The 17,065-nt window shown below is 42.4% G+C and overlaps 3 protein-coding genes across 6 annotated transcripts; 2 read left to right on the top strand and 1 right to left on the bottom strand.

Annotated features, from left to right (window-relative positions):
• The first annotated feature begins 186 nt into the window (after positions 1–186).
• On the top strand, positions 187–4,398 carry LOC140646165 (lysozyme g-like). Its single transcript, XM_072849679.1, has 5 exons — positions 187–317; positions 984–1,073; positions 1,695–1,891; positions 2,987–3,125; positions 3,916–4,398. Exons 1-5 carry the CDS (start codon positions 311–313, stop codon positions 4,047–4,049), a joined length of 567 nt encoding a protein of 188 aa, XP_072705780.1. The 5' UTR covers positions 187–310; the 3' UTR covers positions 4,050–4,398.
• Positions 4,399–8,234: 3,836 nt separating this feature from the next.
• MRPL30 (mitochondrial ribosomal protein L30) lies at positions 8,235–11,792 on the bottom strand. The gene is made up of 5 exons (XM_072849680.1): positions 11,657–11,792; positions 11,190–11,270; positions 9,409–9,555; positions 8,506–8,579; positions 8,235–8,417 (listed from the first exon to the last, which is right to left on the bottom strand). The coding sequence occupies exons 1-5, from the start codon at positions 11,705–11,707 to the stop codon at positions 8,285–8,287; spliced, it is 486 nt and encodes a 161-aa protein (XP_072705781.1). The 5' UTR covers positions 11,708–11,792; the 3' UTR covers positions 8,235–8,284.
• On the top strand, positions 11,644–15,946 carry MITD1 (microtubule interacting and trafficking domain containing 1). 4 transcript variants are annotated; one of them, XM_072849677.1, is made up of 7 exons: positions 11,644–11,778; positions 12,457–12,558; positions 12,688–12,824; positions 12,906–12,992; positions 13,669–13,784; positions 14,123–14,183; positions 14,271–15,946. In XM_072849677.1, exons 2-7 carry the CDS (start codon positions 12,510–12,512, stop codon positions 14,364–14,366), a joined length of 546 nt encoding a protein of 181 aa, XP_072705778.1. In that variant the 5' UTR covers positions 11,644–11,778; positions 12,457–12,509; the 3' UTR covers positions 14,367–15,946. The 4 variants fall into 4 exon arrangements, with proteins under 4 accessions (XP_072705778.1, XP_072705775.1, XP_072705777.1 ...); XM_072849674.1 differs by lacking the exon at positions 11,644–11,778 and adding an exon at positions 11,871–12,141; XM_072849675.1 differs by lacking the exon at positions 11,644–11,778 and adding an exon at positions 11,876–12,151.
• Positions 15,947–17,065: the final 1,119 nt, after the last annotated feature.

The raw sequence follows: 17,065 nt of genomic DNA, 5'->3' as shown, positions 1-17,065 counted from the left end.
AACAACTGAAGGGGGACAGTTGTTTTCAGACGAGGCTCCTCCTAGTTCCAAACTGTTAGCAACGGGGTTTTAAATTAAATTAAAAGGTATTTCATTTTTAAAATGGTAATTGTGTTTGTGCTGTGGAGCAGAAAGCCTGTTGTGTTTGGGTAGACGCACAAGAAATTGTTAGGCGTTCCTGTTTCCCGTAATACCAGCGGCGTGTGGGAAGTGCACTGAGTCAACTGCTCCAAAACACTGCCAGCAGATAAAAAGCCCATTTGTCTCTAGGAAGTGCGGCGAGAAGGTGGGGAGACATCCTGCAGCAAACATGTCAGGTCTGTGCTCTTTGTCTAATATTCCTGTAAATAATTCACTGTACCAAAGTCTGTTTTCCATTAACTGCTGGGATCGGGTTAGCATCGTTCCTCTTAGCTGCTGTTTGTGTGTTTTCCCTTCTGCAACAGCGTGTTTAGGCAACAGATAAATGCAGATAAATTGCAAGTCCAACAAAATGCAAGTCAGATAAATTGTAATGGATGTAATTGAAGGATGTTTCTCTTCGATTTTTCCTGTTGACGGTAGCTATGGAAAAGCAAGCTGGAGCCAGTAAGTAGTGTAGGATTTCTTTTGACTCTCACAGATTTTTTTTTATTTTGGAATAGAACAACCGCCTTTTGGAGGTGCCTTTCTCCATTGGCTATGCGGACAGCCCAAGTCACAAGCTTAGACTTGACAGCTAAGTTTTAGGCAAGCTGAAGTTTGAGGAAATGAATTGTGCACAAGCTAGTTCACCTCACAAGCTACACTGTGGCTTTCTGGTAGCATGCCCAAGAGGTAATCCTTTCCAGAGCATACGGTACCATGACTGCATCTGCTAGCACAAATGCCTGCACTAGTATCAAAACGATGCCATGGGTTTCAGTCATGGATCTGAAAACACTTTAACAGCATGCATTACACACTGCGCTGGCCTGACATTTCATTATATATATTGCTTTTAGGCTGTTTGGAGCATTATGGGAATATACTGAATGTTGACACAACTGGAGCTTCGGAGGCAACTGCGAAACCAGAAGGTCTGAGCTATGCAGGTAGGCACTAATTCAGTTGTTCCTCTCCCCTTACACCCACGCACAAGCTCATGCCTATTACAGATCCCGGTCTCAGGCTGTCAGTCATTGCCATGCGAGCAGATTTTTCCACAACCAACAAAGATCCTACTTGGGCACATAAGTTTATGTTGGGAAGAGAGTTGCCTTTGAGATGTTCTAAGGAATATTCAAGACTATCACAGAGAAAATGCAAGGTCTGCCGAGTGCATCCAACCCCTGCCATCGAGCCTGCTTTTCTCTCTCCCTTAAGAGGGTTTCCCTCATGACCTAAGTTTCTGAACATTTCTCCATTATAGTCCTAAATTAAAAGGAACTAAATCTGGGACTAATCCACCCAAAGGCTTAGATTTAAAACAAGAAGACCCGCCTTTTAGTCTGCATGCTAGAGAACTGCCCCCTGTATTTGAAAAAACATCTTTTAGATCATCTGTGTATTGATTTCTAGGGCACTTACCCTTCAGCAAAATTGGTCAATTCTATCATTACTTCTCTCTAAATAGATTCAGAAGGATTCAAAATGTCAAGTCAGTCATAATGAATGCTAGAACAACTTGCTTCTGATTTTAAAAACAAAAGGAAGTCATGCACATTGTGTTGTAGGAGTTCCTGCCTCAGAGAAGATTGCAGAAAAAGATTTGAAGAACATGGAGAAATACCAAGCCAAGATTACAAAAGTTGGCAACAGCAAGTGTGTTGATCCAGCTGTGATTGCTGGTATTATCTCTCGAGAGTCACATGCTGGGACAGCGCTGAAGGATGGCTGGGGTGACTACGGAAATGCATTTGGTTTAATGCAGGTATGGTCAACCTTCTTAAAAACACAAACCTCATCCTTCTTTTGAAGCAGAACGTCAAAAGAGCAGCAGGGGCCCCATTGAAAGGCAAGCCCTTAAACCTTTTCAGACAACTCTTTGGCCAGAATAAAGCTGACACTGACCCAGCTGTCAGCTCCCAGCACCAGGGAAGGACGCCGGTGAGTGTCAGGGCATGAGCAGACTGCTTTTGCACTGTGAAACCGCTGCTTGCTTCCCACTGCTCTCTTGGGAATTAAGAGATTAATTGTTCCTATTTCATACTTTAGATAATAAATCTTGTTTCACAAAGCATTTTTTTCAACTAAGCACAGAGGCCTGTAGGCTGCAGCTACATGCAGTAAGGTTAATTACCCTTTATGCACCACAGGGGCCTGGCTAGTGGGGGATCTTGCTTCATTATTCATGCCTACATTCATGTCTCACTTGTTTGCCAAGTTGTACACTTATCCGTACAATCCCTAAACATTTGCTGCACACGTTGGGATCTGCTTTTGTAACAGCTCCAGCCCCCTCAGATTTGCGCTTTACTACCCCATAGATAAGAAGTGAAGAAGAAGAGAAGAAGAAGAAGGAGAAAGAGGAGGAAGAGAAGGAGGAGAAGGAGGGGGCGAAGGAAGGAGAAGGAGGGGGCGAAGGTGAAGGAGAAGGAGAGGAAGAAGAGCAGAACTGTGGCAGAGATCGAGGGGAGATCCCTAGAGGAAACAGGGGTTTTCCCACCCTTGATGCAGCTGGGAAGGAAAGGAGCAGTCACCTTGCAGCTGGAAAAGCTTAAACAGCAGTAAGCCCACTTTCTGCACCCTATCACCTTTACAGCAGCAGCTGTGTTGGGTTTTTAAGGCTCTGACAGACAAGGAGGTGGGGCAGGCATTCCTCTTCAGTGCCCCGATAGTCTGCTATTCACGCATCTGCTGGCTTCGCCTGCGCCTTGAGCTAAGTTTGCTTCCTCTCTACACAATTACGAAAGAGGTAAATCATGAGATTAAATACCAAAATTAATACAAGCAGCCTGTAAGCAATGAAGAGCTGTGGATAAATAGTGGAGTTTCTGGTGTGCCGATATTGCTGTTTCACTTTCAGGTTGACAGACGGTACCATAAGATTGTTGGGTCATGGGACAGTGAAGAGCACTTGGCACAAGGCACAGAGATTTTATGCGGGATGATAAAGGAAATCCAGAAGAAATTCCCAACATGGACAAAGGAACAGCAGCTCAAAGGTAGAGTATTGTCAGCTTTAAAATGTCAGCTTTAAAACACTTCACACACATAAAAGTCAAGCATGATGACGCTGTAAAACCGAGCACTTCAGAAAACTAAACACGTCCCAAACCCCCTGTTCATTTTATTGAGGTGTGGAACAATATTCCTTCACACTCACTAAAAGGAATAGAGGAATAAGATGTGGTTAGCTTTCTAGCAGGCTTTTGCAAAACTTGTCAAATATCATGACAGTTTTGACTTGCAAGGAGTAAGGGTGGGTTTTTCCCCACCTCTCTCCATTTCATTTGTTTTGTGCTTCTATACCCACCTACAAAAAGCTACTATCCTGGCAACTCCAAAGAAGGAACTCATTAATTTCGAAAATGTATGGTCCTCTCTGAAGGAAGCATGCTTATATTCTTGAGCACTGAATACAGTTGAAGCTGTCATGGTTGGATCTCTTTATTCCAACTACAATACAAATACATCTGAGGTTATTAACGTGGGTAGACATGAAGGAGTATGCACAAAAGGAAACAGTCATACAACTGAAGATGTTACATTAGCAAAAGACAGCAAAGGGTCAACGATCACCAAGTCTGGATGTAAAGGAGGAAATTATGCTTTCTTCACAAAGTTAAAACACAAAAGGAACACCTCAGTGGCAAAAATAGCTGGAAATGGTAATACCATACTGGTGAAAAGAGAGCTGCGAACTAAAGCAACACATTTGTGATTTTTGTTTGTTTCCTTATTTACTGACAAAGTATCACCTCTGTTTATGTGTTTCTTTCACTCTCATTTCAGGTGGGATTTCAGCCTATAATGCAGGAGCTAACAATGTCCAGAGCTACGACAGAATGGATATTGGCACAACACACAATGACTACGCCAATGACGTGGTTGCAAGAGCCAAGTTTTATAAGAGAAATGGATACTGAGATATCTGAGTGCTGATTAGATTTGAGGCACTGATTGCATATTTTGCTTCTAATTTAAAAAACACTGGATTTCTCCCCCAGAAACAGTAAGAATGAAGGAGAGCAATGAAGCCAGAAACAAGTGCAAGCTTTCAATGGTTTTTTTCAGCTAAGGCTAATCACTTTAAAAGATAACACTACTAATAATCCAAACTGTAAGCTATCTTTTGCCATTTATTTTTTATCTCACTTCACGAGAATATTCAAGCAGAGTTTTCATCTGTGCTTGCAGTTTCTCAAGCAGCAGATTAATGCTGCAAGAAAGTCATAACTGCTTAACAAGATTTTATCTGCCTTAGATTTTATCTATCAATACATGTGTCTAACAGCAGTACAAAATTGGTTGTTGACAATTTGCAATTTTGTAATTGAATATTTGCAATAAATATTGTATACATTTTAATCTACCAGAAGAGTATATCACAGTGTATCATATGCTTTCAGAATAGTTGCTCTTACCTTTGGTGATGTGAACCCAAAGTGGCTGTTTCTTGTGACATGAGGGAAAATACTAAGCTATCCTTACTTTTTTTTGCCCTTGATACTACTTCATTTTAGCCTTTACAGTTGCAAACAATCTGTAAAACCCAAGCTGCTATAATGAATACTTCTATTGGAGCTATATATTAGCTTCAATGCAGGGTCTGGAGTAAGAATATGCATATTCCATCATGTTTTTAAAATGGCACGTAGTTTATAAAATCTGATGCAAGTTCACGCACAATAAACAGATCCTTTTAATCAATCATTAAAGTAAAGCTTTTGGGGAGCCTTAGCCTCAGAGTTGTTGGGTTCATTCAGCCATTTCAAGACACAGGGGAGAAAAGTAAGTGGTTTAGAGTTGTTAAAAAGAACCATCAAGCGTATCAGTAGGGGCTAAAGGAGAAATAACAAAGAGCACCGGGGGGGGTGTTTGTTTGTTTGTTTTAAATATGGTGCATTTTTTAGAGCTAGTATTTTGTACCTGTGCTTAAAAATGTCCCGATGCTGTTATTAGAATTGTACTGATCTACTCACACTACAGTATTAATTACCAAATCTGAAACAGTAAGTGAACCTGCAACAGAGCAATAGCACGGAAATACAAATTTATTCTTAAAACAGTACATTTCTACATTGCTACCACATATTGCACCAAAGATTTGTTTGAATATACTTTAAATGCTACAGCAGGTAGACATGGCAAATGGTTCCTACCCAAGAAGCAAGGTCAACATGAGCCAGTTGTGTGCCCAAGCAGCAAAGGCAGCTAAGGGTACCCTGGGCTGTACGAACAGCAGCACAGCTTGAGCAAGGGAAGGGACTACACGCCTCTACTAAGTGCATGTTAGACCACATCTAGAGTAGTGTCCAGCTTTGGGCCCCCTGACACAAGGAAGAAAAATTAAGTAGAGTGAAGTCAGCAGAGAGCCACGAAGGTGGTTGGGGCTGGAGCACTTGCCCCATGAGAAGGGACAGCTTCAGCTGGACCTAACAGCAGCCCCACAGTACCTACCTGTGAGGAATAATTGAGCAGATGGAGCCAGGCTGGCTCCTCACAGTAGTGCAAGGTGGGAAGAGAAGTGACAACAGCCATAAGCTGAAAGAAGAGAGGTTCAGACTGGATGCAAGACTGTATTCTGCATATAACCTTTTCCCCATGAGGACGGCCAGGCAGCAAAGCAGGCTGCCCAGAGAGGCTGAGCTGTCCCTGTCCTCAGAGATTTTCAAGACCCGACTGGACGAAGTCCTGAGCAACCTGGTCTGACCTCAGCACTGGCCCTGCGTTGAGCAGGAGGTTGGACTGGAGACCTGCGAAGTACCTTCCAACTGGAATTTTGCCATCATCTTAAGTCAGCCTGTTTGTTCCCTGCACAAAAAGGCAGTATCTCTTAGCTGTGCTTCATGAAGATTTACATGAAGCATTTACAATGCTCCATTAATGAAAGGATGTGGACACACAGTGTGTTTGTGCAGCCTGTTGGTTCAGGTTTTAGACCTGAGAGCAAACGTTTAGAGAATGTATGCTTATACAGAGAAGGTTTGGGATAGCAGATTGACTGTATGACAGTTGTGACCTTCAAGGAAATACCTTTTCAGAAACATCCAAACCTAAACATATATTAAAAATTTTAAGAAAATACCATTTCCTTTCTCATGAAAACCGCCAGCTTGTCAATTAAACACAGCTGTAAACATCTCTTGTAGCTAAATCTTACCCAGAAATAACAGGTACTATCTAAAGCATTTTCCCTTTTCTGTATTTGGGAAGCAGTTATTAGCTCTGCTCTAACTTAGGTAGTTTATCACACACTATTTAAGTTGTGCACAGTTCATGAACACTTCTTTCTGGTTTACATTGCAGTACTTTTGAAGGTTGTAGCATCTGTGTAGTGTAATGAATAGAAGATCCATATTCATACGCATACTGTGTATGACAGAACTGGCAGTGCTCCCTCTGTTGGAGATTCACCAGGCTGCAGTGCCATGGACACAAACCCTGAACGTGCTTGGTAAGGCTGAGTGATCCTGGCTTTGGTGCTCTGGGCCACCAAGCCTGCTACAAGATTTATATTTGCTATCCCTCAGCAACAAGACACATTTGACTAATTTTCTGGGCCCTACTACTTGTGCCATCTCTTTTAAGCATGCCCTGTACCTTGGATGCACTACACATGTCCTTCAAAAGGCCTGAAATTTCAGCTTTACTAAGTACCTCCCTGTGAGAACATGATCAACACCACACAGAGACTGCAGTTACAACACACTGCAGCACAAGATGCTATGCAGATACTGGAAGGAAGGAGGGAGGGAAGAAAAGCAACATTCATTTATCTGCTTTTTTTTCCTTGCTATTCTATATACTTCGGACTGACACCAGTATTTTCTGTGTCTTTCCAACTACAGACTGTATCTTGTTGAGAAATTGAGGTTTTTCAGCTGTTTTGTGTTCCTGCCTTCGGCCTGTTTGTAGGAACCATTACAGTCTTCAATGCCACTACAATAGCCTATCCTTCTTTTCCTTTCTGCTGCACACAGTGCCTCCAGCTTTTACGTCCCTCTACTGATATGTCTATTCCTTTGAACTCCTACTCATGTTTACTCTTCTCTGCAAACATGCAGAAAGAATAAACATTCATTTTCAGCGACTGTATCCCTCTGATCTTCTCACAACATACAGTCATTAAGATTAACTTCTCTACAGTGTGTCTAGCGTGGGAGAGGCTCAGTGTGCTAAACTATGGAATTTATGCTCCCTGGAATGAAAACTACTTTATCATTTGATACAGCAGTGGCTTCCTAACTTTGGCCATAATTCTTAAAACCATAAATAAAAATACACACACAGTACTATCCAAGATCCTTCAGTAAAAGGTGTTATTTCATAAGCTTGCAGCCCTTAATTACTAACTTGCATCAAAGAGGTATGCTTCAGGGTCTCCAGATTTCTAAAGTTTGCAATTTTAGAACAGGAAAAGCATAAACCTTCACATAGACTGCAGCTCTTAAGCTATTATTATTAAACATTAAGGATCAAGAAATATGTATGAAGTGAGATAGCATGTTTCCTGAAAGACAAATTATACAACCTACCAAGACGTGAATCCCTCCTCCTACTACTCCCAAATGGGGAGTTCAGGTACTTTTTAAGGTACAGAGGAGACCAGATGACAGACTGTTTGCTAAGGAACAAGTGTGAGATCTGGATGACCAGGGTAAGTCACCCAAATGCCTGCCTCACTCAAATGACACTCTCAGTGGATAGCCAGTCGATTCTTGTGTAACTGGTAAACAGGGAGCTTTTCAATTCCAGTTCCTTCCTTGGTGCAGTAAAGGTGAAGTCATGCACCATCATTGTAAGCCTTTACTGTTAGCTGGGAAATGTCCTCATCATCATGAGTTAGATCTATTCTACTTACTTCTCTGCTTATCTGACTTTATAAATAAAGTTCTCTAATAGCTAGCATAAACTGCAGTATTCTAGACACCAAGTTAAAACACGAGGAAAGAAAGCCTATAATTCATTTAATATTTCAGGCAAACATTACCAATATTTAATTTTATATTTGTACACATGTAATCCTTCTTTAAGCATCAGTGTCATCCCTGTCACTCATACCAGACAGGGTAAGAATTAAGATTACATTTCATACACGAACTCTTAACTCAGGAGTTTAATTATTTATTTTATAAAATATAAATCCAACCAGCACACCTTATGACTTAATTTCTTTCTGCTCCACAGGTTTCAGATGCCGTTTAATGACAAGCTCTCCCTTGCTTGTAAGAAAGGTGTCTGACATTTCCTCTTCTGTTGGCAATCCGTAAGGTAGTTTCAGTGGCTGTATTCTACAGGCAAAAGAGTTTGCTTAGTGAAGTCCTATGACTAGAAGAGAGTTACATTAAGTGTTCCAAATTAAGCAAATAGTTAACAAACCTTATCAGATGTTTAATAACTTTCAGTCTGGAATTCACAGAAGGGATATTTTTGTGCAGTCTTGCCTGATGTGCCTATATAAAGGATAGAACAGGTTTTACAAATGCATTGCCAAACCCCAAATCTCTATTCACTGAACTTTTCACGCTATCAGTAAAAATATAAACCACATTTACAAATATAAGATTTAGAGAAATGTCATGCATCAAGAACATACATAAAAATATGAAATCGGAACTTGATCAAATTCAATTCCAGTAAAATGACAAATTCAGCTTTACTCCCATTACATCATCAATATATTCAATTTTTTTTCAACTGTCAAAAATACTATAAATGTAAATACAGGAGTTTAGGGGTAAGACTGCTTGCTTCAGTTAGATCTTAAATTGATCAACCATGCATTTTTTTTCTCTGTAATATAACACTGACTAGATGAATCTTTGCACAATGTGCAGCTGGCCTAAAAAAACTGGATAAATATCTTTGACACAAACTCTTAAGAGTCTTGGATTTGGAAGCTTTTTCATTAATAAATGAGTCTTATTTGCCAACCTGCAATATCTGAATAATATGACCCACAGAGAAAATTGAATTCAAAGTCTTTACAATTCTATTTTTATTATTTTAGCAGAATTCTCAAGGTAAAGTTCTCCTCAGGCATGCAGAGCAATACCATACAGTGATATTCTGAATTCCCACTAAAAGGGCATTTGCCATTAACGTTCCTCTCAGCTCTTAAACATATCACCGATTTCTCAATTACATTTATAGCAGCTGTAAAGCAATACAAGTTTTGTGACTGCAAAACTGAGGTCCTTAAAAAAACCTCATCACCTTAATTCTACCTTATGTTTCTACATTTCTGATGTACACAGTAAGTATAAAGAACAACAATCATACTTTATCCAGTCCAAGATCATGTATTATCTTCTTTTCCCAATATGGGCGACCAACTACACTTTTTATTCTAGTAACAACATGGATTTTGTGGGGCTGCTCAGGGTCACCTCCATACTTTTCATGATCTCCAGGCCGTGGCTGAAATACCTAGAATAAGAAGGTCACAAAATCAGAGGGTTTTTTCCTAAATATCTGAATTATTATTACTATTATTATTATTATAGTTAACAAAATAACTCTCTAAAACATACTTCAACCTTGGTAAAAATTTTTACATATTTAAGTACCTTTCTTTTCAGAAGGTCAAAGCACCAACAAGTGACCTCAAATTTTATAACATTAAGTCAAACATTTTTATAATGGTTTGCTGATTAATACATTAATTTTTTAGTTTGGCCGTATAACTGCATAGAAACACATGGACAACACTCTATACCAGCACAGCACCTAATTCACATGCATTTCATTGAAGAAACTCTGCTTAGCCTCTGAATGGTTTAAGGCTTTAAGAATGATTTTAAGGAAAAGAGTCAACTGACACTAGATGGTATCTTGCAGAAAGATACGCTAAAAATGTAAGTGTAAAAATGTACAATGTAAGTTGAACTTCTCATCTCTTCAGTTTCAGCTATTTCAGTTGGAAGGGACCTACAACGATCACCTAGTCCAACTGCCTGACCAGTTCAGGGCTGACCAAGTTAAACCATGTTATTAAGGGCATTGTCCAAATGCCTCTTAAACACTGACAGGCTTGGGGCATCGACCACCTCTCTAGGAAGCCTGTTCCAGGGTTTGACCACCCTCTTGGTAAAGAAATGCTTCCTAATGCCAGGTCTAAACCTGCCCTGACGCAGCTTTGAACCATTCCCACATGTCCTGTCACTGGATCCCAGAGAGAAGAGATCAGCACCTCCCTCTCCACTTCCCCTCCTCAGGAAGCTGTAGAGAGCAATGAGGTCGCCCCTCAGCCTCCTTTTCTTCAAACTAGACAAACCCAAAGGCCTCAGCAGCTCCTCATAGGACATGCCTTCCAGCCCTTTCACCAGCTTTGTTGCCCTCCTCTGGATGCATTCCAGGACCTGAACATTCTTCATGAATTGTGGGGCCCAGAACTGCACACAGTACTCAAGGTGAGGCCGCACCAGTGCCAAAGGCAGCAGGATAACCACCACTGGCTGGTTATACTGTGTTTGATGCACCCCAGGATGCGGTTTGCCCTCTTGGCTGCCAGGGCACACTGCTGACTCATGTTGAGCCTGCTGTCAACCAGCACCCCCAGGTCTCTTTCTACAGGGCTGCTCTCCAGCCACTCCTCTCCCAGTTTATACTTGTACCTGGTGCTACTCTATCTTAGGTGCAGAACCCAGCATTTTGACTTGTTAAATTTCATGCTGTTAATCATATAGCCCAATGCTCCAATCTATCTAGATTCCTCTGCAAAGCCTCTCATCCCTTGAGAGTCAACAGCATCTCCCAGTTTCCTACCGTCAGCAAACTTGCTAATGGTGCATTCCACTCCTGCATCCAGGTCATTGATCAATGTATTGAACAGAACTGGCCCTAGAATTGAGCCCTGAGGAACGCCGTTGGTGACCGGTCGCCAGCCAGATGTAGCCCCATTCACTGCAACCCTTTGGGCTCTGCCCTTCAGCCAGTTCTTCACCCACCACACCATGAACCTACTCATCTCACAGTCTCCAGAAGTCTGCCATACCACAGAAAGCACAGAATTAAGCAGGCTAATATCTATTTTTCAGTTTCTCATCTACTATAGCACATACCGAGTCTGGAATTCTCGACCTGGTAAAGAGACAACGAACCCATGCTGCGGACGCCATCCCCTCCATCCTCTTCCCCAGCATCTGCAAAGAGAGCAGGACATAATTTGCCCGGACTTTCCCTATAGCTCTTAATACTTGCCAACAGATTATACAGTCACTCAAATTCAGATCGGGGGAGCATATAATCCGCCTTTATTGCATCTCTCGGTGGTTGAAGAACAGACTGTGCTGACCCCGGGCGCCCATAGGGTGTTCGGCCTCTCCAACGGCCGCGCTCTCCTCTCAGGGGAGGCATCGACCGGGCCCCGCGGCGGTGGCGCCCCGAGGCGGCGAAGCCCGCAGCAGCGTGAAGCTTGGCCCCTCACGCCACCCGTCACCGCCCTCCTCTCTCCTTCTCCCTCTCAGAGGCGGCTGCGGGCCGCCAGTGCCGCGTCGCGCCCGAGCCAAACCCCAGCCGGCGCCAGCACCTTCCAAGCGGCTGCGTGCCCCAAGCCGGCCCGGCCCGTCGCGGCCGCCATCTCGGTGCGCAGCCTTCCGGGCCGGCACCAACGCCACGGCACTTCAGTTCCGCGCCGGCGGAAGGACAACGGTGAGGCACGGACCCTTTCCCTTCTCCTCCGCTTCGGTTTCTAGTCCTTGGCGGCGGGTGAGGCGGCGCGCATGCGCAGCGGCCCCCCCCCGCCCGGGGCGCTGCCGGAGGCGGGGCCGCTCCGTGCCGGTCGCAGTCGCAGTCGCAGTCGCGGTCGCGGTCGCGGTCCCGGTCCCCATCCCCATCCCCGTCCCCGTCCCCGTCCCCGCCACGGCGCCCATGTCGCGGGCGGGGCGCGATGGCAGCGCCGCGCTGGAGCGTGCCGGGGCGGAGACGGTGAAGCGGGCGGTGGAGCTGGACCTGGCGTCTCGGTTCCAGGAGTCGCTGGTGTGCTACCAGGAGGGCATCGACCTCCTGCTGCAGGTGGTGAAAGGTACCGGGCGGGGCGGCGGCGGCGGCCGGGCGGGGGGTGGTTTGGCAGCCGTTTACGACAACCGTTGGGGCGGTTAGTCGTTAAATACATCCCGGCTCTGTCGGAGGCCGCCAGCTGGGGGTGGTTTTGAGGAGGCACGAGCCGTGCTTGCCGCCGAGGGCCGGCCCCGGTGCCCCGTCGCCTCACGGGGAGGGAGAGGAAAGCTGGCGGTCTCTCCCCGGGAGACCGGGCGCCGGGCCGGGCAGGGCTCAGCTCCCCGCGCTTCCCCCGCCTTGAGAACTGGCCCGTGTGCTTTCGATCCACAGCCACGAAAGATGAGGCAAAAAAGCACCGTTACCGGCAGAAAATATCCGAGTACATGACCAGAGCTGAAGACATTAAAAAACACATTGAAAAAGAGAAAGAAGGTAATGGAGCGGCGATGTACCCGTTGGCATTTAAATACCTGTTGTTATGTGGACATTTTATGGCCGAGGCGGTTAACACAGGAATTATGTCATGATCTTTACTGAAAAAGAGACCTCTCTTGTTTTCAGATGGCAAATACCATAAGCAAATCAGGATAGAGGAAAATGCAACAGGTTTCAGCTACGAAAAGCTTTTCCAAGAGTACCTTACTGAGATTGTTTCTGAAGTTTGGGTGGAGGACCCATACATTAGGCAAGTTCATCAGGCAAGTAGATATTCAGGGTAACTGATACAGACATAACTACAAAAAAAATCCAAGTTACTAAATTAAATAAAACTTTTACAGTTGTATAACTTCCTACGATTCTGCGAGATGCTAGTTAAGGGGCCGTGCAAAGTGAAAACAATCCACCTCCTCACATCCTATGATGAAGTAAGTGTCTAGGTTTTGGTTTCTGTTTCCCTGTACTCAGGTGATACCACAGGCAAGTGTCTATGTGTATATATATGAATACTTAATTTTAAATATAGATTTGTTCTTACTTACCAGTACTTGTTAGACTGAGGCTCTGATGCCTTCAGAAGAAAACACAGATTAAGAGAAAAATAAAAATATGATAGTTGAACATAAGTGATTTTGTAAGTTCAGAGTTTTCTGATAACTAACCAATTCTTGGTAAGCAGGATCTTAAATGGAAAAGGTATTTTTGTGAAAATTTTGTTGTGGAAGATGTCATCAAAACCAAAGCATCTGTTGAGATGGGTTTTTTTCTCTTCCAACAGCTGTATATAGTTGTAATTTTGGAGGCTTTGATGAGCTAAAACCTCTCAAACTATCACTGCATTTACTTTGGCTCAAATAGTAACTCATATCTAGTTTCAAAGGGCTGAGAGTGAGCTCCTCCTCCACATCCCTTAGCAAGTGTACCTGTAATCTGTCTGCTTTTTATCCTGTCTTTGAAACTGCAAATCTGCTTTAATCCAAGTTACTTTCTTTTGGTTTAAGTTATTACTAAAAAGGTTTTGTTGGTGAGTTTAGGAAGAGGTGACCAGAAGTAGAATATATGGTTAAAAAAAAAACCCCACCACGTTATTTTTACTTTTAACAGGGTAGTGGGAGGAGTCAGCAGATAAGTGGCTTGGAAGAAATACGACAGTCACTGAGGAATTATGGAGTAACACTGAATACTGCATTTTCATCTTCAGTACATGATCGAGAAATTAGGTGGGTGATGTAAGAAATCAGTAAATGCCAGTTATTTGAAGTCAAACTATTTCACCCCAACTTTTGAGACAATTTCTAATTACAGCTGCGGTTAACAAAGTAGAAGGCAGTGGCCCTAACTGGATAAAATCAGCCCTCCATAGTTTCATGTGTTCTAACTGTGAACATAATAGTAGATGTCTCTTTATATAGAACAGTGTCTTCCGTGGTTCATACAGGTATCAGTGACACTAGGAAATAACTGTGAATGAAACAAGGAGCTTGTGCATCATGTGGATATAACTTTTTTTTTTATTCAACATACTCATGGTATTCAAATTTGTGAATTTTTAAAACAGATTCAACAATGGATGGATGATTAAGATTGGAAGGGGTCTTGATTATTTTAAGAAACCACAGGTAAGAATGCTGTGACCTCTTTAATTAACTTACACTGCAGAAGAGCTCATTCTATATTCACCATGTCAATTCTATTAATTTCTACAGAGTCGTTTCAGCATTGGATACTGTGACTTTGACTTGCGACCTTGTCATGAAACAACAGTGGATGTCTTTCATACTAAACATACAAAGAAAATGTGATCAGATATGACTGCTTTTAATGAGTGTTTTTATAAGCATAAAAATGTAAGACTGGAAGATGCTGCTTGAGTCCAGCGGTCCACCCTCAGAAGCAACTCTGCTAAGTACTTAGTCCATCACAGCTTTTATAATCTATAGGTTTAAGAATATTTGAGACTTTTCAGTCTGAGAAAACACAACCATAAAATTCCTCCACTGTATTTCTCCCCTAATCTTAATTGATACAATCCATGTCTAAATTTGATCTTCATTTCATAACAGACTCTCAATACTGTCTCTCAAAGGCCTCTTTACTGTCATTTCTATTTTTACTATTAATTTTGTCTTGAGCAAATTTTTTTTGTATCTTTAATTGACCACCTCACAAGCATTTGAAGCTGGGCTGCCACATGTCCTCTTTTATAAGCAGCCTTATTTATTTCCTTTAATTCCTGTATTCTAGTCATGACTAATGTTCTGCTGTGTTTTGGTCCATCCCTTAATACCTGATTTCACAGACTGGTAACCCCAAATCTAACATTCCATTTTCCAAGCTCCTTGCATACAAACATTGTAGTGTTCAATATACAGACATTTTAGGGTTGTCTTATGTGTCTCTGCATAATGGATTTTGGGCTGGAAAGGATGCAAACAGCTGTATTCTTTTCCCTGTCACTCCTGTATGGTCTTTTATTCTGTGATGTATGGTCATATACCTGATTTCCATCCTTTGCATTAGGTGTGAAAAGGTTGTATGATCCTCTCCCAGTCTTTTTCCCTGACTTCCAAGTTTAATGTCCTTCCAGCTAGTCATGCCAGTCTGAACTGCAGTAAGCTATTTCCCTGCTACTAAGATAGTCCCCTAAAAAAATAATTGATTTTTAAATTCTTCCAGAAGTTGGATACCCTGAAACTTTCTTGTTAATAATTATTCTAAGGAATATGCTGTGCTAATTGGAAAAATGACAGAATCTTTTCGAGTTCTTGATCATTGTCAGCAAGAATCCAGCAAAGTCATATATTCTGACATGAAGAAAAGGCAATGGCCTCTTGCAGGTCCCATCAAAATCTTTTCAGCCTCAAGAATGATAAGTGCCTTATGCTTTCTGCATCTTGTAATACAATATGCCTCCATATTCTAGTAGCATGTTCATTGCTACAACTTTTTCTCTCTCCTATGTTTCTTTTCCCTGATGGCTGGTGTATTCCATTATCCTTTTTTTATTATTATTTGCTTTATTCTTTCACCTTCTGTCATCTAATGCTGCTATTCTTTTAGTCTTGCCTCTAACACAACAAATCTATTCCATAGCTGTCAAGAAGAAACAGAGCTGGTCTTTGCCTTGTTCTGTGGATCACAATTTGCCAGTGGTCTGCCTTCTTTATCCTTTTGCATAATAATGTCTCAGCTTTTCAGTGTTACATCAGCAAAAACAATAACATACGTGCCATGGAAGCTACCAGTCGGTCCCCCCAAACATTCCATAGAAGCTCCCTGGCTTGCTGCTGTGATACGAGGTTTCTGGTCACTGTCATCAATTTTATTCAGTTGTGTATAATATATGCCTATTTTTAATGGAAATAAAGGTTATTTTTTATTATTTGTAGTTTTAGTCATCTGTTTGAATTCTTCTCTGCACTACACAGGGTAATCCAAGGAAGCTGGGTAATGCCTTATAGATCAGCAATGTTTGGGAGAAGGTTCACTGTAAATACAGTAAGCTTCCCAAATGTGAAGCTTTGTATCTTTTAACCTAGTCCAGCAATTTCAAACATACAGGGGCAAAATAAAAAGCCACCTTAAATATTTTAGATCAACTTTAAATCTTAATTGGAAATCAAAGTAAAAATCTTTATGCTTTCTGCATCCTGTAATACAATATGCTTCTCTGTTCTAGTAGTAAGCCCTTATGATGTGGTCCTCTGCAACTACCACAAGAGGCAAGCATGGTCTTCCCTCTCTTGCCTGTTCCTTGCTAGAACTTTTTCTCTGTTTTCTAGCTAGACTATAATTCACTAGCTAAGACTGCAGATTTCCTTGCAGATCTCATGGATACACAACTAAGCCTTTAGTGACGTACCAGTTGGCACTGCACTGCAATTTTTGCCTATAAGCCCTTTATCTCTGCATGGTTCCTTTTGCTGTCAGTAGGAACACCATGTATGAAGAGGAATGGGCATCAATGAACGGGGAAAAAAAAATTATCAGAGCAATCTAATACAGTTCCACAATCATTTTACTGACTCCAGGCCATGATGTTCTGTGCTGCCACTTGCGCTTACGTAGTCAGGTCATCGCCTGGATTGTGCAGCCAGGACTGTCCCTCCCGGCATCATCTGTGGAGACGAGCTTAAGCCACCTTCCCAGCTGGAGTCAGCTGAGTGCCATTCATCCTACAGTGTGACTGCCAGTCCTAGCAGAGGGCTGGATTCACCCCCACTGACTGCTCTCCTTAGCTAAAGGTAGGTCGCTTCTGCCACGTCATTTCCTCCTACAGAGTGCTGGTCAACCAGACATCTTTTAAAGATGAGACTGTGCAAGTAACATAGTAACACCTCATAGGCCTTTGCAGGCTTCCCTTGTTAAGAAATATTTGTAGCTAGTAGTCTCTTCTGCACGATTTAATTAGCAAAGGAGTGAAGCATTCATAAAAGGATATACTGCCTAGGGCTTCCTAATCTGTCTAGATCCTCCTTATTGGAAGAATTTCAGTCTCTGC

Source organism: Ciconia boyciana, chromosome 1, assembly GCF_034638445.1.
Source record: "Ciconia boyciana chromosome 1, ASM3463844v1, whole genome shotgun sequence".
Taxonomy (NCBI): Eukaryota; Metazoa; Chordata; class Aves; order Ciconiiformes; family Ciconiidae; genus Ciconia; species Ciconia boyciana.
This window is presented reverse-complemented; position numbering and strand designations above follow the sequence as displayed.